Source organism: Microcebus murinus, chromosome 2, assembly GCF_040939455.1.
Source record: "Microcebus murinus isolate Inina chromosome 2, M.murinus_Inina_mat1.0, whole genome shotgun sequence".
Lineage (NCBI taxonomy): Eukaryota > Metazoa > Chordata > Mammalia > Primates > Cheirogaleidae > Microcebus > Microcebus murinus.
This window is the reverse complement of record NC_134105.1, coordinates 45289915-45315285: the sequence shown is the minus strand read 5'-3', so window position 1 is coordinate 45315285 and position 25371 is coordinate 45289915. Positions and strand designations below refer to the sequence as shown.

General features: G+C 35.6%; 1 protein-coding gene and 1 long non-coding RNA gene across 5 annotated transcripts in view; one reads left to right on the top strand and one right to left on the bottom strand.

Moving 5' to 3' along the window:
* The window catches only part of LOC105882584 (uncharacterized), a 30187-nt gene extending 24496 nt beyond the window's left edge, over positions 1–5691 (bottom strand). Inside the window, exon 1 of the long non-coding RNA XR_012915744.1 lies at positions 5609–5691. This is a non-coding gene — a long non-coding RNA (uncharacterized LOC105882584). The remainder of the gene's footprint in view (positions 1–5608) is intronic.
* MYSM1 (Myb like, SWIRM and MPN domains 1) overlaps positions 962–25371 on the top strand; it is a 41258-nt gene continuing 16848 nt past the window's right edge. For all 4 annotated transcript variants that reach the window (XR_002224527.2, XR_002224528.2, XM_020289089.2 and 1 more), the window contains exons 1-11: positions 962–1063; positions 5404–5482; positions 7539–7609; positions 9287–9364; positions 9455–9478; positions 10596–10674; positions 14216–14314; positions 16513–17282; positions 21709–21839; positions 22984–23087; positions 25040–25117. Coding sequence is in view for 2 of the 4 variants with exons in the window: in XM_020289089.2 (XP_020144678.2) it covers positions 999–1063; positions 5404–5482; positions 7539–7609; positions 9287–9364; positions 9455–9478; positions 10596–10674; positions 14216–14314; positions 16513–17282; positions 21709–21839; positions 22984–23087; positions 25040–25117 (1578 nt within the window). In the remaining 2 variants the exon portion in view is untranslated. The remainder of the gene's footprint in view (positions 1064–5403; positions 5483–7538; positions 7610–9286; positions 9365–9454; positions 9479–10595; positions 10675–14215; positions 14315–16512; positions 17283–21708; positions 21840–22983; positions 23088–25039; positions 25118–25371) is intronic.

Below are 25371 nucleotides of genomic sequence, written 5' to 3'. Positions count from 1 at the left end.
AAGAAGCCATAAATTCATTGACAGAAATGGTGTTTATCCTCTGCATTTCCTAATGATGTGATTTGTGCACGGCGATCACTCAGTAAAGAGTCAACAAGGCCTGCCTTCTGTTCCTAGCTCTGTCTTTGAAGCCCAAGGTCTCGGACAAGAGATCCTGGCCTAGAGGACAGACTTCTGTCTCTTGTCCCTTGCCGGACCTATGGCCTTTCCAGGGCCCTCTCCTTGCATCTGGGCCCCTTCCGGCCCCTGGGAGACCGGGTCTCTACACCTCACCCTAGCCTGCCTTGCCTTGGGCAGTCTGTCCTTGAGCCGTCATTTCAGCTTTCTAAGCCTCAGTTTCCTCATCTGTAAAATATAATTAATGATACCAGCCCTGCCTATCCCACAGGGTGATTGTAAGGATTAATGGTCATGAGAGTGACCTTTAAATTATAAAGATCTCTACAAAATAAATTACACAGTCATTAAGTTATATTCTTAAATATTTGTTGAAATTGTTTTTTTAAAAGTCGTTTAGCACTTAAGTAAAATGCTGAACGACACCCTTTTCTTTAAAAAAAACAAGAGAGGAAGAGAGAGACAGAAGGAGCCACAGGGAGAGAGACTATTAAATAAAGAGCGGCAGGTAAGGAGCCCACTTGGTTGCCACCTTCACAGTTCACAAAGCAGTTCTGGCTGACTTTTTCATCAGTCCAGAAAGATTTATTCTGCTCTCCCCATTTTACAAATGATATCGGCGAGGTGCCAAAGAATTTGTCCAAGACCATAAGCTCTCAAAACCTCAGTCCCAGGCTACTTTCCAGGGTCCGTACCTGCCAACAAATGCGAACGGACCAAGCCCCAGGGCGCTGGGGTCGCCTTTCCTCTGGAAGCTCCGCCTCCCGGCACGGGAGGGGCTGGACAAGGCTGCAACCCCGCCCCATGACGTATTGGCACCGCCCCGGGTCTGCCACCTCTCGCGTGATCTCTCGAGAAGACTGACAGGGTCAGGTCCCATCATGGCGGCTGAAGAGGCGGATGTGGATATCGAAGGGGACGTGGTGGCCGCGGCGGCACAGCTAGGGTGAGGCTTAAAGACTGGGTCTCGCCGGGGCGGGAGGGGCCGCAGATGCGAAGAGAGGGCTTTGGAAAGGCCTCAGGTCCGGCTGAGAACAGGGAGCAGAAGTCTATCCGCTGGGCCAGTCTCTTGTTGGCCTGGGAGGCGCCGCGCCGCCGCCGGCCGGCTTGTCCTGAGCCCAGCGGGCGGGTGCTAGGAGCTCAGGTACTGAAGATTCGTTTTCACCTTTTACCCGGATGCTGTGAAGGCGCTAATTTCGCCTAGCACATTGCACTTGCTCCAGCAATTAGATTCCAACTTCCATTCCCTCCACCTCAGAATCTCCCCGACCATAACCAGAACACGGGCAACTACGGACAAGACCTGAGCTCAGGGATCCTTGTTCCATCTCCTGTAAGCTGCGTGACCTTGGGCAAGTCGTTTCATCCCTTCTTTTACACAGGGGTAGTTGTGAAAAACTTTCTGAGTGGCAGCTTGACTTAAAGGAAAAGTGCCAGATTTTAGAGTTGGGCAGTTCTGGTTTTCCTTCTGCGTTTGTTGTTCCTAGCAGTTACTAGCAGTGTGACCTTGGACAAGACACTTAACTAGTCTGAGCTTCAGACCGCTCACGTGTAAACTGAGAATCATAAGTTTGTGAGCATCAAGTGAAATAATTATGGGATGTGCTTTAGCATATGGTGGATGCCCTGTAAATGTCGTGTTCTTTACTATCCCGTTACCTTGAGGGATGGTACTGTGAGGATCCAGTGACGGATCACAATTTATCGATTCCTGCAGAACAGGTTTGAAAGAGAACCCTTTGACTCCTTGCTTTCTGAGAGAGAAACAAGTCTCCTAGTCATGGAAAAGGCTGAGAGTGTCCAGGAATCAGACAGCCTGGGTTCTAAATGCAGCCAACAATGTTGTTTTAACTGTGAACACCTTCTTTAGAACTCTGTTAGGTTGAACCATATGAAATTGCCAATATTAGACCATTTTTGATCTATGAAGTGGTGATTTCATGTAGTTCAACATAATAGTTGGGCCTCTGTGAACCGGGGAGAAGATTACCAATCCTGCCCACGAAACGCTAAAATAGTGTTTAAAAGTTTCTAGTGAACATTAAGCACCATAAAAATGTGAGAGGTAATTAAACTCATGTACTCATTCTTCCTCAAATCTTTAGACAAAACAGTCCAAAGCTATGCAGATGAATAGGGAGCCTTTAATAACAATCGTTCACATTCATGTAGTGTTTAAAATCTTGACCAAGTGCTTTTGCATGTTTGATTTAATTTAATTTTCATGATATGTGGGCAGGGAGACTTACCTGCAGTCCAGAAAGAAATGAGTTGGCCTTGGAAATACTAAATAAAGATCATCTGAGGACATTGGCTGTATGCCTCTTCCATAGGTTTATCTTAATTTTTCTGATTGTGTTTAATTTTTCCTCCCTTTCTCTTTTTCTTTCTTTCCTCTTTCTTCCTGTTTTGCTTGAACTTTAGGTCTACTGGTGGCACTTGTGCTTACTCTCATACAAATAGGATTACAAAGGTTATTGGTTCTTGGTGGTCAGAGCCATTGTCTTATATTACTCCAAGGAGCATCATTAACATTACATTCTGGTGCATGGTACCCCCTGGTGTTGGTCTCCATTCATATGGAATAGCTCCTGAAGTATGTAGTTATACCTGATGATAGCATCTGTTGAACCCTTGTGGATTAATTTAAAACACTTTTTGAATTTGCTAAGTGCTACATGCCAAAGTTAGAAGGTGGCTTTGAAACTTTTTGGTTTCCCTCTACTACCATTCCTTCTCATCCTCCTTTTCTTCTGCTTGTTCTTAGTCATTGTGTTGCAAGGGGTTTTATTATGGGACTTATAATCACTGACTACACAGTCCTTGGTAATACCATTTTCTATCCGTTAGGTTGAACTATGTGAAATTTTGCCACTATTTGACAATTTTTGACCTGCCCAGGAAATGGCAGTTTCTTAAATTTAACCAAATACCTGCTGATGTTGCCTAAATCTGTCACCAACTCAAATCTCTCTTCTGAGCATCAGATTCTTTTATCCCATTCTTTGACTCTATCTGCACTTGGATGCCTCCTAAGCACCTTAATATCAGCTTATAAACTTTCCCCACTTGCCTTTCCAGTGTCCCCTAATTCAATAAATGGCACTGGCATCCTTCCAGTCACCCAAAACACAGACCTAAACTTCATGCCTTTTCCTTTGCTCCCTCCTTCCATTTCCCCATCCTATCAGTTATTACAGGCCTTTTGATTGTGTCTATATGTCTTCTTAAATGTATTCACTTCTACCTGTTCACACAGCTTGTTCCCCGGATATAAATTACTGTCACCTTTCTCTGGTTTTTTTGTTTTTTTTTTTTGAGACAGAGTCTCGCTTTGTTGCCAAGGCTGGAGTGAGTGCCGTGGCATACGCTTAGCTCACAGCAACCTCAAACTCCTGGGCTCAAGCAATCCTTCTGCCTCAGCTTCCCGAGTAGCTGGGACTACAGGCATGCACCAACATGCCCGGCTAATTTATATATATATATATATATATATATTAGTTGGCCAATTAATTTCTTTCTATTTATAGTAGAGACGGGGTCTCACTCTTGCTCAGGCTGGTTTCAAACTCCTGACCTTGTATTTTTATAATTGCTCCCTCTTAACTGCTCCTTGCTTCCTTGACCCCCCCTTCTATTTTCTTAAGTTAGAATAGTCTTTCCAAATCTGATCATGTTATTCCCTTCACTCCTCAATTGGTTTTATGATAAAATCCTCATTCCTTAACTACTAGAGACCTGTGTAATCCATGGCTTATCTCCCTTGTTCATTCAACAAATACTGTGTACCTGCTACATGCCAAACCCTGAGTATATAGCAGTTATCAAAATGAAGTTCCTGCTCTCTAGGGCTTTCTTGTTGCTTGAGACAGACAGTAAACTTTTATATGTCAGATGGAGGTAAATGGAGAAAGAAAAAGGATGGAAGGTGAATGGCTTGTCAGCTTTATGTCTTTTACTTATAACAGGAAAATTATAAGGTCTGAAACTACAGGACCTCAGTGGTGGTATGGGTATTGTGGAAGGACTGGATTTGAAGAAAGGAGAAACAACAGAATTGGCAATAGATTGAATGTGTGTTGTGGGGAAAAAAAAGGGCAGGCTCAGATTTGCTGATCCTTATTAAGGAATACTATGTGAAAAGATTTCTGCAATGAACTTGAAGTGATAGTAGTCCCATTTCCTCAAGTTTTGGTAGAGCTAGTTATTTGAGTAAAGGTTTCCTTTTACTGATACAAGCCTCAGAATCCTTTATTTATTCCTCCTGGTAACTTCTTCCAGATCAGAGTTGATATTTGAGTTTAAGCCTATTTGCCATCAACAATTGAGAGAAATCATTGCTTTTAGTTTATTGTAGAGAATTGCTCATTAGCTCCACAATTTATTATAACCATTGTACAACTAATAAAAGATTCAAATGTGTTGATAGATTTTTGTGGTCTTAGAGGAACAAAATTCTTACCATTAGACTAGGTCTGGAAAAAGTTAATAACTTAACTAGGAAGCCATAACTTCAAGACATACAAAAAGCAAAATATTAAATTTAATACTGTTGTAGATTGGGCCCCCCCAAAACTTAATTCCTCAGCCTTTTCAAATATGAGGTGAACAATGTAACTTTAAAGAGTTCTTAGTAGTTCAATGAAAAGAGTGGGAGAATGAACAAAGTTTGATTCCCTCATGGATATAAAAAAGCCCCCAAATAAAGGAGGCTTTATTTTTAATTTTTTTAATTATATGAGTTGTTATTAAAACATCACTTTTTTTCTTGTCTTTTCACTGTACTTTCCTTCTTTGAATATTTTTTGGTTTTTTTGTTCTTCCATCTAGTTTTATTTTTTTCATTTTGGGGAGGGCGCTACTGTTTATGGTGGTTTTTATGATTTATACATAGCTTAAAGATTTCATTGTGAAGTTCAATTTCTGTGTACATGTGCTGGTACTTGTCAGCAGAAACTAAAGTGCTGGTTCATGGTCATAGAGCATGTTGTGGTTGCTGCTTTAGGGTATGTTTTTCCTCAAGAAATTGTTTATTCTTTAGAAACAAAAGTGAATAGTCAGACTTGATGTTTAGCAGTGGGGCTAGGGTAGCTTAAAGCCACTATATATTTCACAGGCTAAAAAGGCATGGTTAAATACAATGTTAAATTTAAATCTGTTAAGGGGTGAAGGGAACTAAATATTTGCTTAACACCTATGACCTGCCAGTCTCCACTGGGTTATGTGAGTTTACATCCATTAACTGGTATGATATCACTTATATACTCATTTTCTTAATTATTTCAGAAGTGATGAAAATATAGCATCAGTTTTACAACAAGATCACTACCTTGATTCATCGTGGAGAACTGAAAATGACCTTATTGTAAGTATTTTATGAAAATATCAGGTGTATTAAGCTGTTACTTACTGCCCAGAGTGCCTTTTTTTAAAAAACTTAATGCCAGTTCTCAAAAATGACAAATATCATAAGTTGAAATATCTTTCTTACCTTAAAAATAGAAACCTCTTTCTTCTTTTCACTTTGAAAAATGGGAAACAACTATGTAGAACTTTCGAGCCAGCTAGATTTAGGTACAAATCCGTACTCTACCACCTCTCAAATTTGCAAGCCTCAGTTTCTTCATCTAAAAAAAAAATGGGGATTATAACAGGGTTCATTTCTTCATTAATCGGCTATTTATTGAGTACTTATTGTATGCCAGTCTCTAGGTAAGATTTGGAGGATATAACTATATATGATGAAGATAGACATGGTCCTGCTCTTAAGGACCTTATATTCTAAAGAGGAGTCTGGTGATAAGAAGACAAAATAATTACAGATTATGAAGGAAATAAGCAAGATGCTGACTGAGGGTGGCAGGGAGCCTACTTTAGATAAAGTTGTCAGGGAAACTCTGAGGAGGTGAGATTTACATTGAAAAGTAATGGAAAGAAAAGGTACATACCTGAAGAGTTGAGAAAATAAATTCTAAGCAGAAGGAACTACACATGTAAAAGCTTCAACACTGGTTGAAGGCCAGTGTCTAGAATGTGGTGGGGAAGGAAGGAGTGACAACATGTGACAAGGTTGGAGAGGCAAGCTGGAGCTCTGTCATACAGGGCTTGAGGGTCAGATTATGCTAAAGGATTTAAATTTTATAATATAAGCAAACGGGGACATCACTGAAACGTTTTATACAGATTAGTAAATTCATTTTTATAAAATTCATTTTGAGTGCTGTGGTGAAGATTAGATTGTGGGGAAGCAAGAGTAGAATCAAAGGACCCAGTTTGGAAACATTTGCAGTAATTGAAGCAAGATTTGTTGATGAGGTCTTGACCTGAGGTGGTAGCAGAAGAGAGAGTGGACAGGTTTAAATTATATTTTGGAGGTAGAACTGGTTGATATATTGGATATGAGGATTGAGGGAAAAGTGAAGAATCCACAATAGTTTTTGGATTTCTACATGGAACAATTTAGTGACTACTAGTGCCTTTTTTTTTTTTTTTGAGACAGAGTCTCGCTTTGTTGTCCAGGCTAGAGTGAGTGCCGTGGCGTCAGCCTAGCTCACAGCAACCTCAAACTCCTGGGCTCAAGTGATCCTTCTGCCTCAGCCTCCCGGGTAGCTGGGACTACAGGCATGCGCCACCATGCCCGGCTAATTTTTTTTTTTATATATATATATATCAGTTGGCCAATTAATTTCTTTCTATTTATAGTAGAGACGGGGTCTCGCTCTTGCTCAGGCTGGTTTTGAACTCCTGACCTTGAGCAATCCGCCCGCCTCGGCCTCCCAAGAGCTAGGATTACAGGCGTGAGCCACAGCGCCCGGCCTACTAGTGCCTTTTTATAAAGTTGGAAAGATGGGAAGAAGCAGGTGGACATATGTGATGATGAGTTCTATTTTGAATATGTTAAGTTTGAGAAGCCAATTAAATATCCATGTAGAAATCTTGAGTGGGCAGTTGGATATAATGGTCTAGAGCTTGGAGAAGAGATATGAGCTGAACATTTTTAAGTTTGAGAGTTGAAAATGTGTATGATCATTCATGGAGATTGTGACTGAGGGGGAAAAAGTCAGTTTTAGAAATAGGTAGAGTGTCTAGCAAAATGTCGCATGCCTAATAAATAGTTCCGTGTACATGATGGCCATTACTACCTCATCATGGGTAAGAGCATGAGCCTTGGAATCCAACAGACTTGAGTGTAAGGTCTCTGCTCTTCCACTTACAATGCTAGCAGTGTTGCTGATACATCTGTGAAGTATTACTGCCTATCTCAGTGTTATCGTGAGAATCAAAGATATGTCTATGTGCTTAGTAAATGATAGCTTTTATTATTTGTAGTCATATTTCTGTTTATTTTTATTTAATGAAACTTAGAAGCTAATTTCAAAAAGCAGTAAGTAAAAAGAAAAATACATTCTCTTTTTTAATAGCCTTGGACTCTGGATAGCACCATCAGTGAAGAAAACAGAGCTGTCATCGAGAAAATGTTGTTGGAAGAAGAGTATCCTTTAATGATTATTAGGAAAGTAAAGGTTTCAGGGATAAAAATCTATAAATGCAAAAGTTACAAAAGGCCACTGTTTACTAGATTGGTTTTATTTGGCCCCAGACTGCTATTATATAATATCATGTTATCTATATGTGCAAAAAGCAGCATTTTATTCCTCATGTTCTGTTTTACTATTAAGTCTGAGGTCTGATTCAGTATTTTTGAGTATGTGTTGTCAGCCAACTCTAGGATATCTGAATATTGAGTATAAATGATAGAATACTTAAGTCATTTAGAACCTTAACTCCAAGCTTCCATTTTCACAGTTATGTAAGCTGAAATCCAGAGATGTTAATTTGTCCAGGGACACAGGATTAGAACATGTAAAAGTTCTTCTCACTTTATAATTTACAGGTGTTATGTGGGAGGAATCTAAGTAAAAAGCACAAACAAATACTTTAGAATGAAGATTTTTTTTCTTCAAAAGATGTGGATCCTTATCTATGGCTCAGTTTTCTTGTACATAAGTGAGAGGCTTTAACTTCTGATTTTATTATTTATAAAGGTTATTAATAATGGTCTAATAAGTAGTGGTTTATTTTTAACTCTTTCATCTGCATTTCATGGATTTGTTATGTTTCTATACCTTTAATTATCATAGGTTAATCCCATTTTCTTATTTGCTCACTCTCCCCAAACATTGCAATTGTAGCCTAGATTATTGCTTTTCAATCAGAGTCACATATAATTTGAAATTTTCTAGTAGCCTCATTTAAAACCAAAGATGAAATTAATTTTAGTATATATTATTTTTTTAACCCAATATATTTTAAATATCATTTTAATATTTAATTGATATAAAACATTAATATTTTATATACTGTGTTTTGTACTAAGTCTTTGAATCCAGTGTGTTTTATATTTATAGTACATTTCAGTTCATAAAACCATGTTTCAAGAGTCATTAGTGGTTAGTGGCCACTGTGCAGTTCTAGATGAATGAACACTTAAGTAGTCACTGGTTTGCTTCTAAATATGGAAACAAATAATGAGAGTAAAAGTTATATGTAAGCATTTAGAGGATAGGAATAATATTTTCTTATATCTTTGTCCTCTGCACCTAGTACCTACTATAGTACTTGACATACAATATACAGTCAATACGTATTTGTTAAATGAAGAATATTTCAGACTAATCTAACAGTATTTCATTAAGCTAGTTTTAAGATCTTTTGAAAGGGAGGCTCCCTGGTCAATTCGATCTTTTTGCCATTTTTATTAGGATATAGAAGATCTCTGAACTCTTCTCTATTACCTTAGAAATAAGGAAACAAATACTCTCAAATTGCCTTGGATTACCAATCAGATTCATCTATTACATTCTTCATATGTGAGGCTAGATCTTCTGTTAGCCACTTTTAACAGGGAAGGTAAGGGGAAACTAGCATTTATGTAGCACACATTTTGTACAAGTACTGTGTTATTTGATTTCACATGTAATTAATCCACATAACAACCCTGTGAGGTGTAAGCATGTTTAATGTAATTTTTGCAGACCTGGAAAGGGCTTTGAGAGGAGTTGGTTTAACTTGAATTCAAGTATGACTTTCATGAGTGCCTACTTTGTATAAGTTACATAAAAATTATATGACTTTAATATTGCTTAAAGTTTCCTTAATCATTACATAGGTATTATTTATCAAAAAAATCACTACCGGAAAAATTCTGGCTTGATCAAAAGGAAGATGATAAAAAATACATGAAGAGGTAACATCAATTTATAATACTTTGAAAAGTCTAGACTGTATTTTTAGAAACTTCATATGCTTCCTTATTTTCTTTTTTCATGTGGTGCAGTCTGCAGAAAACAGCAAAAATCATGTATGTACTTATGTTTTATATTTTTAAAACCCTTATGATTAGTTAAAAATTATGAGAGAATTTTTTTAAAATTGTAGTTGGCCTGTGGAAAATCCCTCTTGACCTTGGGTTATACAAAAACATAAAGTAAATATTAAAAAAAGGTTTTTGGTATGAATGTTGGAATGCTTATAATATGATGATATTTACTTGCCACAATTCCTTTTATGGCCCTACGTAAGCAATTCCATCAGATTATAGAAAAGATGGTTTCCTGGGGATTTATGGGAAAAATGTTAAGCTGCTATCTATTAGAAATTGACTTGATTTCTATTGCTCTGTCAGTTAATTTTGAGTTATTTTCAAAAAAAAATTTCCTTTGAGTTTGTGACTTTCAAAAATTAGAGAAATTAACTATTTTAAAAAATATTCTTTTGCTATAATTGAAAAAACTTTGACTTTATTTAGCATCTATAAACGTGAAAGTTTATGATCCTTTAAAGGGTAGATTTACATATTTGCAATTGCTTGAGAGCTTAAGCACTGAGTAGCCTTTGTTTTTGTATTTTGCTGAATAAACAAGAAAATGAAATTAATGGAAGAATTAATGGCTTGCTTAAATTAGTGAGCTTCATCACTGTTTTTAATTTCTTGACATAATGAATTTTAAAAGCAATAAATATAATGCTTTAGTTTCTTGAGTTCTTTTCTGGCTAAGTATTTACATAGATTTGCATGAAAGAACCAAAGAGATAATAATTCTGGAACCAACTGAAACTCTTACATGCCTTTTAGGATTTGGGAATGTATTAATGCCTGCTGCTTTGTATCCAGTCTAAGGGAGCCTATTTATTTATTATCACATTGACTTCCTTTGATGTCTTTTAGTGTTACCCTCACTCAGACCCAAGGATTATGTCTTTTGGGGCTCCTATCATCCTGAGCTAGAGAGACGTGACAGGGTAAATCTCTCCCCCAGGTAGAGGCTGCAGCCTTCTTCTTTTTTTCTTCTTTGTTTTTTTAATTCTTAGACTCAAAGTATTGCATTTGGCCCATGGCTATCTATATAACCTTTAGTCATATAAATATGGAATGTTCCATTTTAGAAATTTTTTTGCAATTCCTTTTTTTCCTTCAGGGTACACTCTCCTACAAAACCAGCCAGTTACTCAGTAAAGTGGACGATAGAAGAAAAAGAGCTGTTTGAACAAGGGCTGGTAAATAGAGCAATTTTTAATTTATAGTAAAATGATTCTAGAAGCAAATATTGATAGAGTTATAAGGTTAAATTAACTTATAGAGACCAGAATTTTCTTTTTAATTACAATTATAACACCTTTAGTTTTTCTATAATGATATTTGTAGTGTAGTACAAGAAAATTCCTTTTTCTTGTACTACTTATATTTAAGGTACTAAAATACTAAAATAGATTTGAGTCTATAATTTTCACACTTGTTATTAATAAAGTCCAAGAAATTGAGCTGTATCTGTACACATGACACTAACTACCTATATTAAGAGGCAAACTTATTTAGTAGTCTGTTTTTCTCAAAATGAAACAAAAACTGTATATTTGAAACTGTCTTGGTGATCAGCTGAGTTTTTATTCAGATTTTGGCATTATGTACACAGTCTAAATATTTCAGATGATATAAATGAAGACCAGAAACATTTCTTTTGTGTGAATATCTGTTATACTGAGATCTGTTTAAATGTCCATAAGTTATGTAATGGAAAAAAATATATGAGCCAATTCCTAATTCTGAAAATACTCTTTAATATGAAGAAACTTTTAATAAAATATTCAGAATTTTTTTTTACTGTCAAGATTAGGTTATATCTTTTCCTTTAAGGTACATATTACCCAGTATTCAAATTAATTTTGAAATTATGGATATTTATACATTATACATATAGAATATTTGTATTTATGTAAGATTCATGGATGCTAATTGAAATATCATTGTTAACATTTCTACAGATGATAAATGAAATGTTTTTGTATTTTTCTAGTTAGTCAAGACTATGACATTTGTATACTCTATGATGTTCTTACCTATATATATAAACTCATGAGGTTTTATCTCTTCGAGGTTTTTTCCTATACTGATGATGTTTTGTATATTGGTATTTCAGTCTGTTGCATGATTATCATTTATATAATCCAACTTTAAGTAGTCATTTACCAAAGATTGCTGACAACTTTGGTATTTTGCTTATCACAGAGCAGATATGCATATGAATACATATGTAAATGAGATATGGACTTAAGGTTCCTTTTTAGGTTGTTATTGTTGAAACTGGTGTTAGTTATTGAGATTACATTTGCTTGCTTCAAAAGGTTCCTAAAGTTATAGGGTGTTAAGCATTCTTCTCACTCTCTTCTCTGCCTTCGGTTCTCTTTGCCTTCGGTAACTAGTGTCATTGCTTCTTTGTGTTTCCAGAGATATTTTGTCCATATATAAGCAGATGTATATTTATTTATATAAAGCTATGTAGAAATCTATCTACAGTAAGAAAACCTTAAACTTTGAATGTTTTTCCATACAAAAAGCATGGAGTTATTGGTTGTATTCCCAGCCCTTTTAAACCATTGATACAATTTACTTATAGACTGAATTCTCTCAGGCTTGAAGAGAATTGTGTGGTACTGAATGATGAAGGAAGATTTTTTTTCCTTTCCTTTCTTAAGCATACGACTGTCCTTTGCTCTATTTTGAAATTGGTGAAATGTTTTCTTTGCTCCTTGACTTATTTATTATTTTTTTAGAGATGGGTCTCACTATATTGCCCAGGCTGAATTTGAACTCCTGGGCTCAAGCAATCCTCCTCCCTCAGCCCCCTGAATAGTCGGGACTAGAGGCATGCACCACTGTGCCTACCTTCTTTGCTCCTCTTGTTAGTGTCCCCTCCTCAATTTTCTTAGTGCCCAAGCCCCTACTATCCGATTAATCACACTTTATCCAGATCTCTCCTGTCTCCAGAAGTGCTCCATACTACCAGTTACTTATTTGTCTTTATCCTGTTATTTGTCTTTATCCTGCAATAGAGATAACTAGTTCTTCTGTAAGTTGATCTCAAATAGGTGCTAAGAGCAATCGTAACACATTAACTGCCATGTAAATTGTATTTAACTCACTCTAGTTTTGAGCCTGGGGCCTCAGGAGGCATATGTAACTCACATGTCTCTTCACCTTGGGAGTGTGAGAGCTATTTTTCAAGTTGCATGTAATTCATGCACAGAAAATAATACAAAATAATAACACATTTTTTATTAAATTAGAAAGGATCATTTTGTTTTCCAAGTTTTTCATTCTATTTTCATAGGAAAACATCATGGTTCCAATGAAAAAAATTTTTTTCTAGCGTGGCAGTCAATATGTTAAATAATTTATATAATAATAATTTTCCTAGGAGTACTTTGAGTTTTAAGACATTGTCAATATATCATATTTTCTAATGAATATCAGAAATAAGTATATAAATTAAGGTTTATCATTTGAGTCAGATCTTTGAAAATGATTTGCTACCATAAGTCATGACTACCTGGCCTCTAAATCTGACCTTGGGATCAGCTTTCCTCAGTTGTGGCTAGTTTTTTGTTTTTCATAGTTTTAAGAATTCTAAAAAATTGGAATTGTTGAACTACCTTGGCAAATACAGAGTCTCTTGTGTTGGGGTTATTATAAAAAGGATTTATGTATTAAATGATATACTTGATACTTACAAATTCCTTTTAGCTTTCAAATTACGTGTGTTCCTTTCTATACTTTAGAACACACGGAAGTTCCCTGAAGTTCTCAGTTTTTTCCCTCCACAGCTTCAGTGTTAGGAGATACACTGCCTTTGATGCCAGAGAGGTGTCGGGAGGCATTAGTTGCAGGTCAGCCTTGTTTGTGATTCAATCTTTTAGGTCATTTCACTGTGACATCCCTATAGGGCAAAAGTCTCTGCTATGAGACACCTAATGAGTATTGCAAAATACGGAATCTTGGTAAAAACTATATATATTTTGAAATTAGTGTGGAACATGTTCAGTTGATCATAGAAATGGAAAATGTAACCTGCCTCCCTTTCTGACACTTATTTCTTTGAAAAAGTTATCGTAGATTTGGAACATCATAATGTGCAATATGAGTTCATGTAGTTAGGTAATAGAAGTAATCTTCATCTAGATGGCTATTTTTTTTTTTTTTTTTTTTTTTTGCGACAGAGTCTCACTTTGTTGTCCAGGCTAGAGTGAGTGCCGTGGCGTCAGCCTAACTCACAGCAACCTCAAACTCCTGGGCTTGAGTGATCCTTCTGCCTCAGCCTCCCGAGTAGCTGGGACTACAGGCATGCGCCACCATGCCCGGCTAATTTTTTATATATATATCAGTTGGCCAATTAATTTCTTTCTATTTATAGTAGAGACGGGGTCTCGCTCTAGCTCAGGCTGGTTTTGAACTCCTGACCTGCCCGCCTCGGCCTCCCAAGAGCTAGGATTACAGGCGTGAGCCACAGCGCCCGGCCAGTAGATGGCTATTTTTTTAAGTAATTTATAAAATCACTTCAATCAGTTTTTGGTAGTCTGGGTTCTGAAAAAAGAATATGGGCTTTGATTTTAAGAGCAGTCTATATATAAGACTTCATTGTGTTCTTTAGACAATAAGTAAAGATGGAGGATTTTTGAGGGTTTTTTTTTTTTTAATGTGGCACTTGCTTAGAATATTCATAAGTAAATTAATCAAAAGCATTTTTCCCCATTTTGATAACAGACTAAATTTGGTCGAAGGTGGACCAAAATTGCAAAGCTAATTGGAAGTCGCACTGTTTTACAAGTGAAGAGTTATGCCAGACAGTATTTTAAAAATAAGGTAAGCACAATATAAATATCATAGTTAATAATGCTAAAAAATTGTGAATAAACAAAATTTAGAGCAGAAATTTAGAATAAACAAAATTAGAGCAGAAATATTTCTTTAATTCTGGTATTAAAGTTTGTTAGTGAAAGTATCTTATACCTGAGTAGAACTATACAAATGGTTTATCTTTCAAAATATCAGAGCATTTGTTCAGTGTTGTGAGTGTTGCTATTAAATGGGTATCATGTTATTGTGCTTAATATCATAAAGTTAAATGGGACAAAATATTAATTACTCAAAAACATCCTATAAAAAACAAATTGTATTCCAAAGAGAAAATCTTAGAGGTCTCATTGTTTCCTCTGGAAAATATCTTTTCTTTTTAAAATATTTGCATGATAGAAACTTCTAAGAATTACTAGAGCTTAGGGGACATAAATACTATCATGTTTAAGAGCAATGAAATTTTTACAATTGTTATGAAGAATTGTCTGAAATTTTAGTAAGTTGCAATATTAAGAAAAGTGTAGTTATAGTCTAGTTTTTAATCTTTCAAGTAATTTGTACTGTAGTCAACCACCTAGTATTGATATTTAGAATTTTTGTATATATTCTGTTTAAGCTCTAGGAACATAACTATATAAAATTTGGAAGTATCTTAGATGAAATTTGGTGTTTTCTTTTAATATAATAATGGGCCCTACCCCATATACAAGATTTGTCTTAGTGTTAGCTGGCCATAGGTGATAACTAATGGAATGAACTCATCATACATCAATCATCATCTCTCTCTCTTAACCAGACAAAAGCATTTTCAAGGCAGCTCACCAAGGATGAGGTATTAAGGAACAGAATAAAGCTTAACTTGGTTATTCTTATTCTTGTGCTTATCAAGCTGGAACATGCGGTATATCCTGGAGTATACGTTTTACTCAAAGACCTGGGGTAGAAGGAATACATTTTAAGATAATAACAGACATTAGTGTATTATGAAATCTAATACAAAATTTCATCTGCATTTTTTAAGATTGAAAACAGGAGACTTCAAATAAATAGCAAGGTTGTTAAAGGCTATTTCAGGCTGTATTTTTTTTTTTTTTTTTGAGACAGAGTCTCACTTCTGTTGCCCTGGCTGGAGTGCCATGGCATCAGCTCAGCTCACAGCAACCTCAAACTCCTGGGCTCAAGCGATCCTCCTGCCTCAGCCTCCCAAGTAGCTGGGACTACAAGCATGTGCCACCATGCCCAGCTAATTTTTATATATATATATTTTTTAGTTAGCCAATTAATTTCTTCCTATTTATAGTAGAGAGGGGGCCTTGCTCTTGGGCAGGCTGGTCTTGAAATCCTGACCTTGAGCAATCCACCCACCTCAGCCTCCTAGAGTGCTAGGATTACAGGCGAGAGCCAGGGCGCCTGGCCTTAGGCTGTATTTCTAAATCTCTCTTTTCCTTCTGCTACCCTTTCATTCTCTACATTGTAAGCCAGTTAACCTCAAATATATGGTCCTGGGATTCTATTGTGGCACAGGTTCTATAAATCTCTTTCCAAGAGCTGTCATATCCCTTTGATATGTCAGTTATTCATAGGACTTTTCAAAAACTTTGTATATAAAGATTTTATTTAAAGTTATATTTGGTCATTGACTTTGATTATCTTTTCCTTGTTACATTGCCAGATATCATGGCTTGAAATATAAGCTCTATAAAATTGGAACTGTATTAAATGAACCTGTGTAAAAACAATTTGTTTCTATTCTCCCTGTATTTAAATGAAAAATGGTTTTAGTTTACTGAGTAAAGTTATACTCAAGTTAAGACTTATTTTAGCATTATAGGAAATGATCAGCTGAGGTATCTGACATTCTGAGAAATAAGCCTTTATAAATATTTCAATATCTTACAGAATACCTTACTCTGATAGTTATTGGTTCATTCTCTATGGTTAATCTGAGCCAGATCCCTACTTTAACATTGAAAAATAAGTAGCAGTTATATATAGGTCATGCTTATTTATAGAAATTTAAAATGGTGATCCTTTACATTTAAAATGCAGTCGTAAACCCTTTTAAGAAAAACACATTGTAATATACTGTGTAATATACCATTAACATGTACTCAGTTTAATAACATTGTATTTATTTTATTTTTTGTACCAGTGATTAAATTTTAAAATGTTAATATTGGGGTTTTATTCTGATTTTTAATAAGGTAAAATGGGGTCCAGAGAAAGAAACACCAAATCAGAAGAACAGCAGTAATCCCCAGGTTAAAAATGAAAGTAAAGGGACAAAGGTGTGGACACCATTATGTTTAAGGGGACGTGCTGATCCCAACTTGAATGCTGTAAAAATTGAAAAGTTATCTGATGATGAGGAAGTAGACATAACAGATGAAGTGGATGAGTTGTCTTCTGAAACATCCCAAAAGAATTCTAGCAGTGATCTCTTATTAGACATTCCTAATAGTAAACTGCATGGAACCAATCAAGGAGAATTCGTTGCTTCTGACAGCCAGGAAGTTCCCTTTTCAAAATCTTCCAGGCACTTTCTTCAGAATGTAAAGCAAGATGAAATTGAAAAGCTTTCAAACTCAGAAATTACATTGTGGACTGAAAAACAGAACAACAGTGACAAAAAATCGGTTGAATTAAATGATCAGGAATATAATAAACTGATCAAAAACTGTAACAAGCATGATGAAAGTGGAATAATAGATGATGCCAGGCAATCGCCTTCTCCAGAGCCTTGTGAAATTCAGAAAGATTTGAGTGATAATGAAATGCTTTTTCATTCTTCTTGCCAATTGGTGGAGGAAAGCCATGAGGAAGAAGAGCTTAAGGCACCAGAACAAGAAGTAGAAATAGATAGAAATATCATTCAAGAAGAAGAAAAACAAGCAATTCCTGAGTTTTTTGAGGGACGCCAAGCTAAAACACCAGAACGCTATTTGAAAATCAGAAATTACATTTTGGATCAATGGTAAGAAAGAATTATATTTTAAATGCTGTTTTAAAAACCTGATTCTCTGAAGTATTTTAATGAGGCCTATGCAGAATTTAGAATTTTGCTTAGTGAATCAAGAGAGCTTTCACGTATATTAACATTTCAGTAGGCAAGATTTAAAATTTCTCATAGTGAAACTTTTTTGAAAGATTTGGTAAACATTGTCGACTATAACTATCATAACCCATCTGTCCATTAGAGTGTTTGGGCCTGGGGAAAAAGTGATAGATGATTGCTTTGTGGAGCAATTTCTCAGGACAAAGTTAGGAAGATATAAATAGAGAACACTTCTGCACTGGAAAAGGGAAAATTTCTTTCAGGTTTATCATGTACTTTGAGTACAAAGAAAAAAAATTGGTGACAGGAATAACACCATAAAATGTGGCTAGATTGCAGAAACTCTTCTCTTAAATAGCTATCTTAAATGTTTTTAATTTTGAACTTGTGGCATAATGTGCTAATGATTCTTTCATCCAGTTTCATCAGGATGCAGGAATTTTCTGATGTGTGAATTTTATCCTCTGAATTGTCAGTACCTTTTATTTGAATTTTTTAGTGGGGAGTAGGGATCAAACCAAAAAATTTCCCACCTTGCCTAAATATTCTGCAAGTAATTTGAATTTTTCTTAATAATTTAGCCATCATTAAACATTCATAATTGCTATTATTGTTTCAGAAGCTATTTAATTATGTAAGACCATCTTTATAGAGAGTTTCCCAGTTCCTTGGAGTATACCTTTTGGGTCAGGGTGGCGTTATAGTAAAGAATACTTAAAAGGAACAACTCCTGAAATTTACATAGTGCTTTACAGTTTTGAGAAAGCTTTCCTGTATCATCTCATTTAATTCCTTACAACAGTCTTGTGAAATAGGAAGGTGGTATTATCTCTATTTGGCAGAAAATGATTCTGAGATCAGGAGAGGTTTAGGGACCTGCCTTTGATTATATAACCAGCTGCTGACACATGAAGGACTTCAGTCCAAGTCTTGAGTCTATAAATCACTCTTTTTGATACTCCATGTTTCCTAATCCAGTACACTATTAAATAATGCTAATTAAATTAGATCTCTATCACTATCTACTTTTGGGAAATAAAAGGAGGAATGGCTAAAGTTGAAGGATCTTGAAATAATAACTAACACAAAATGTTTATATGAATGGTCAGCATATACTTAATGTTACTTTAATCAATTCTATTTGTTACTTTGAATTTTGGATTATAAATGAGACAGAATAAATTATATAGATACTATAAATTGTATGGCAGTATTTCCTACATCATTTGCCTTGGTTCATGAAACTAGTTAGGTATTGCTGTTTCAATGTGATTTAGCAGAACTGTATCAAAACAAAAAGAAATGTTTGAACAGGAACTTAACATCTCTTCAGAAATAGAAGAGAGAGTGGTTAACACCACTGGAGGTGGTGTTAAAAAAAATAGAAGGAAGAGTTAAAGTTTTAAAATAAAAAGAGGCCTGCCATATTTGTTCATAGATAAAATATCATTTTCATGAAAGCAGATACAATTGACTCCCTGTTTAAGGGAATATTTTTATTAAAATAGTAGTACCATTATTGAATGCCTACCACATGCCACATATCGTATTTGAGTCATTTCCAATCGTCTAGACAACCTTGTCCTCACTTTGGGGGGGTTTTTTTGGAGGAGTTGTCTTCATTTTATAGATGAGAAAAATGAGGTTCACAGAGGGTAAGAAATTTGTTTCAGTCCATACTGGGTGAAGGTGATTTCAGAGTCTCCAGTCTTGACTTATTTTCACATTTCCAATTCAGGGCCTTGACCCTGACTTTTCACTTTGCCTTGAATGCTCTTCCCCGCCCGCCCCCCCCCCCCAATATTTTGGCAAGTCTTGCTACCTTGTCTCATTCACATTTGCTAAGGAAAGAAGAGGCTTCTCTGACCACCGTATCTAAAATACCTCACATATCTTCCCCCTCTAATTCTGTCTTTCTCTTACCCTGTATTTTATTTTATTCATAGAACTTATTACTACCAAAAATTTTTACATTTTGGGGGGTCAGAACCTGGGCTGGAAAAAAATATATAACAATTTTATTTGTGTATTGTCTTCTCTGCCCTCAACACCCATGATAACGTAAGCAGCATGTGGGCAGCCCCCACCCCGACTTTATAGAGGAGAGCACTGAGGCCCAGGGAGATGGAGAGAGTCCCTGCAGACCAGTCTAGGCATTCTGGCCAAGGCAGTTTTCCCACCTCACTGTCCCCATCCCCTAACAGAGCTGAGAAGGCTTTACAACCCACATCTCAGCCTCAGCCTCCTTTATTCATTCATTCTCATTTGTCTTGAGTGTGGGGCACAGCTCCAGGCACTGGAGAGGGACATACAGCAAACATAAATAAGCTGGTCAACAGAATGGTCACGGAACTGTCCTCAGTACACGGGGTAGGGGTGGGGAGGTGGGGGTGCAGGTGCCTCTTTGGTCAGGTGGTCCAGGGAGGCCTCTCTGGGAGGCCAACATTTGATACAGCCTTTTGTCTTGTTTGTTGTTCAATCTCTAAGTATTCTAGAACAGTACTTGGAATATAGGCACTCTATTTGTTAGGGGAAGAAGACTGAACATATGAATCATCACTGTTTCGTGAATAGACATTTTTTAGAGTTCTTACCATTTGTTCAGCACTGTGCTAGATTACTGAGTTCTGTTTTTTTGTTTTTTGTGTTTTTTTTTTTGAGACAGTGTCTCACTTTGCCCAGGCTAGAATGAGTGCCATGGCATCAGCCTAGCTCACAGCAACCTCAAACTCCTGGGTTCAAGTGATCCTACTGCCTCAGCCTCCCGAGTAGCTGGGACTACAGGCATGCGCCACCATGCCCAGCTAGTTTTTTCTATATATATATTAGTTGGCCAATTAATTTCTTTCTATTTATAGTAGAGACGGGGTCTCGGTCTTGCTCAGGCTGGTTTCGAACTCCTGACCTTGAGCAATCCGCCCACCTCGGCCTCCCAGAGTGCTAGGATTACAGGCGTGAGCCACCGCGCCCGGCCTGAGTTCTGTTTTGATTTGGGTAATCTTCAATTACTCAATTAATCTTCAATTAAGTCAATTCAGTTTTTGATAACCATGCTCTTTCCTGCTTTCTTACCTTCATTTTTGCAATTTGTTTCCTTTTCTTTCAAGGCATACTGAAATCTCAAGTTTTCTGTGGAAGCTATATGATACTCTCTCACATCACAAATTACTTTTTACCTTCTGCTTAGAGCAGCCTATCTATCTAAAAATGGTCTGTGGCTGTTTGTCTCACTTTATGCCCTTATTTTTTTTACTTTTTCTTCCTAGCACTATTGTTACCTGACAATGTAATATATATTGTTCATTGGTTTATTGATAGTTCCTGGATTAGAATGTAAGATCTGTGAGGTCAGGAACTTTATATTGTTCATCTCTATATCCCTAGTGCCTAGAACAATGCCTGGTGCATAGAACACAAATATTTGTGGAATAAAATAATGATTGAATAAGAAATACCCATGTTATATAACATAGCTGAATACCCAGTTTATAATATCTATTCTTGAATCCTGATTCTATAAGCACAAAGAAATGCTGTAATCACTCTGACCCTCTTGTTTCCTCATTTCTAAAATGGGAATAATAAAGTCTACTTTCTAGGATTGTGAAGATTGAGGATGTGCAATTCACAGTATATCATTTGGCATAAGCACTCAGTAATTGGTTTCTACTAAGTTCTCTATTACTCTTAAATTTTATATGGTGCTATCTAGCATGGTACATTAACTATATTCAGTAAATATGTGTTTTATTATATAAGCCTTTTATTCCTTTCATAATAGTTTTAGGAAATTTCTTGATTCCTTTGGAATCCCCTATAATGTCTTTCTGTTTTCCACTGAGAGTAAGCACTTAATATTGATTGGCTGGCATATGATTAAAAACAAATATAAAACTTTTAAGCATTTACAGTATAGCTGATAATTAAAAGATATTGTTCGATTAAGAGTAGATAAACATAAGTAATATATTTAAAATTGGAAAAGTCTAATAGTAAATCCTTTCAATATATTATCAAAGTGCCCTTTTTATTTAAAGATTTAATTTGGACTTATGTATAAATAAACTTCTAACTTCAAAGTTCTGAAATAACTGGAATCTATAGACTTTAACACTGAGGAAGAAATACTAGTAAAAATTACACTATACTTATAAGTATATTATTCTTTAAAAATATTCCAGAAAAAAGTACACTTGGGTATTGTGTATTAGTATTGTGTTTATGATACATTTACACATTGAAAGGGGTAAAATTTTAAGATATTTCAAATTTTAAAAGTTATCCCCAGAAATCTTTTTCATGTTTTTATTTATCCAAAATAATTGTACTTCCATCTCTTAATTAGGGAGATATGCAAACCGAAATACTTAAATAAGACCTCAGTACGCCCTGGCCTGAAGAACTGTGGGGATGTTAATTGTATCGGACGGATTCATACATACCTCGAATTGATAGGAGCAATCAATTTTGGATGTGGTAAAAATAAATACTCAACATCTCCTACCTAACATTTTCTATCCTTACAGCACCTACTCATTTCTATGATGGTTAGAATCCAATTAAATTTAGGTACATAGAATTCAGAAAGATGCTGTAATATTATGGAATAAATATGTTAATTAAGATTTTGCTATCAAACAGATTTCTGTTGATTAAACAGAAATCTTTCTGTTTCCCTTTGACCTACAATGAAAACTTAGGGTGTAATTTTAGGTAATAAAAATAGTTTAAGAATATAATTCTTTGGCAGGTAAAATTATTTTATGAAAACTCTAGTAATAGCCCATTTACTTTGCAAATACTGTATTCATGCAAGAAATACTGTCTAGTAATGTTTAAATAAAAGAAATAATTACAAGCCTCTACAGTTAAATGTAATAAAAACGCCAAAATATTTTTCATAGAAGACAATTTCTTTTACCCTTTTTTTTTCAAATTTAAAGTTGATGAATATGTATATTTTAAAATGTATTCTACTCTTTTATTGAATTAACATGACACATACTTTTTAAAGAAAGCTAATAGCCATTCATATAGTTACAAAATAAGATAATTAGAACCTTGTAAACCCATGGTTTAAAAAGTATATTCTGTATTCTTTGTCTACTATGAAAGTGAGACAGCTAACCAGAAAATTTTAATCAGATATGATTTTGTTTTATGTAGAAATAGATAAAATTTACAGTCTGCCTGGGAGGGGAGGGGTCAGTCCTTCATTTCAGTGTCTTCGTTTGCCCAAAGCCATGTATATAGAGACTAGCTTTTCAGGAAAACTAAGGCATTTTAGCTTCCTCCACCACAAAAAGAAAAATGTAGTCATGTTTTCCATATTAGACTGCCAAAATTAGCAAAGTAGGCCTAGCAGTCATTTAATCAGAAATTACACAAATTACCCATTTCCTAAATATTTCATTTTATTGATAATTTTCTTGTAATAATTATATTACTTTTATTTGAGAACTGGTGAGTAGTATATCAAATATATGATTGTGGAATAAGATAGAGTCACAGAAGATCAGCTATGGTCAGTGTAGATGTGTCTTCCTATTTAACAAATGAGGTTCATAAAATAATAGATGTGGTGTTTGATTTTTTTGTTTTCTTTCCTGAATTCCAATAGAACAAGCTGTATATAATAGGCCACAACCTGTTGATAAAGTACGAATCAGAGACAGAAAAGATGCAGTGGAAGCATACCAACTTGCCCAGCGTCTGCAGTCTATGGTAAACTGTCATCTCTCTCACTCAGTGATCTGTCCATATTGCTCCTTACTCTGTTTAGTGAAGCATACCTACTTCTCTTTAGCTGTTTAACAAATGGCCCATGTAGTAGAAAAACATGTTTTCTCTTGGATTTCACCATAGCCATTCACTTTTCTGACTTCCATTCAATTTCATGTTGGTTTGTAAGGAAAAAAGCAAACTAAAAAACCCTTGTAATTCACTGGCAAACATACGGAAACATAATATTTTGCTGAAGTGGTCTTGGGCCGCTTGGTTTTGATTTATAAATTTAATGTGTCTTTTAAAACTATACAGTTTGGTTCTCTTTTCTTTTAGTTACTTTTGTTCTTTTAAAATGCTTATTACCTTAAGAATCAGCTTTTTAGAATAACTAGCTCTTATTTTTAATTCTTGTAGGTAATGAGTTTTATAATATTTTTAAATTCATAAAAATTATTTTAAATATAAATAATCCAACAGTTCTCCTATAAGGCAGAGTTGTAATATGATCCTGTTCATTTTACTAATAAATTAGTAATATGTAAGATAAATGAAAAGAAAGTCTAGATGATCGAGTAGCTAATTTTCTCAGAGTGTTTAGACTGTAAATTGTTTCTACCCAGATTTACTACCTTTAAGAAAAGATGTTTTCAGCTGGGCGAGGTGGCTCATGCATGTAATCCTAGCACTCTGAGAGGCTGAGGTGGGCAGATCACTCAAGGTCAGGAGTTCGACCAGCCTGAGCAAGAGCGAGACTCCCATCTCTACTAAAAATAGAAAGAAATTAATTGGCCAACTAAAAATATATAGAAAAAAATTAGCCAGGCATAGTGGTGCATGCCTGTAGTCCCAGCTACTCAGGAGGCTGAGGCAGAACGATTGCCTGAACCCAGGAGTGTGAGGTTGTCGTGAGCTAGGCTGACGCCAGGGCACTCTAGCCTGGGTGACAGTGAGACTCTGTCTCAAAAAAAAGGGGGGGGGGTGGATATTTTCAAGTAGAGTTGCTGGAGATGCTGCTAGGCACACACTGTCCTTTGGCAACTAGTCCATTTTAAAGGCCTTACTGTTGAGATTTACAAAACTGGACATTTGTAATATAGTCAACTAACTTTGTAATTTTTCATTATTTATATTGACTAGGCTATCTCCTTTCTAAAGCTGAGATGTGATTATTTTGCTTCTATTTTTTAATATTATATCTCTTACATATTCTTAAAAATTTTCTTCAGGTAGTTGAAAGGGAAGCCATTTTCTTGGTAGTTCTTTTTGGTCTTAAAAATATTTTTGTTCTAGTGTTTTAGCTCCTAAACAATGAAAGGAAATGTAAATTTAAGAAGAAATGCAAGTAAAATATAGAAAATAATCACTGATTTTTATTTTTTGGACAGCCTTCCTTTGCCGCCACCCAGCCTACACCCTTCCCACCTGCTGCTGTTGCTCCCGCCCTTAGCTCAACATCACTGATCTATTTCTAAGCAAAATGCTAAACTGTTGAACATAAATTAATAAAATTTAGTTAGACATTGCTGATTAGAGATTATACTGTGTAAATGGATACATTGATCTCAGATAATTGTCTTTTTTATCTTTTTTTTTTTTTATAGACAGTCTTGCTGTCACCCCAGCTAGAGTGCAGTGGCATCATCATAATTCACTACAGTCTCAAACTCCTGGGCTCAAGCGATCCTGCCTCAGCCTCCCAGTCCTATAGCTAGGACTATAAGTGCGTGCCACCACTCCCAGCTAATTTTTCTTTTTTTTTTATAGAGACAGGGTCTTACTCTTGTTCAGGCTGATCTCAAACTCCTAACCTCAAGCTATCCTCTTGCCTTGGCCTCTCGGAGTCCTAAGATTACAGGTGCCTGGCCGTCATTTTTGTTTTGTGTATTAATGTGCTGTGATTTCTTCATGTTAATCTTGTTACCTTTTGCTTTACTTTAATGTTATAACAGCGCACAAGGAGACGTAGGGTCCGAGACCCATGGGGAAATTGGTGTGATGCAAGGGACTTAGAAGGACAAACGTTTGAGGTAACTTTAACTTTTCAAATGGCTCATTCATGAAAACTGTTTTGTAAATGTATTTTTATACATCTCAATGTCATATAATTGCACTTATTTCATATGTTAACATGTGTATCTTCAATCCCATGTTAATTTGTCTAGAAGTCACCAATAAACAGCAAAATAGAAGGCATTGGTGGTATAGTTAACTAGGAGTTTAAACTCATTTCCAGACTTTCATTCTGTCTCCACATTCTTATCTCTAGCTCAGTATATGCCAG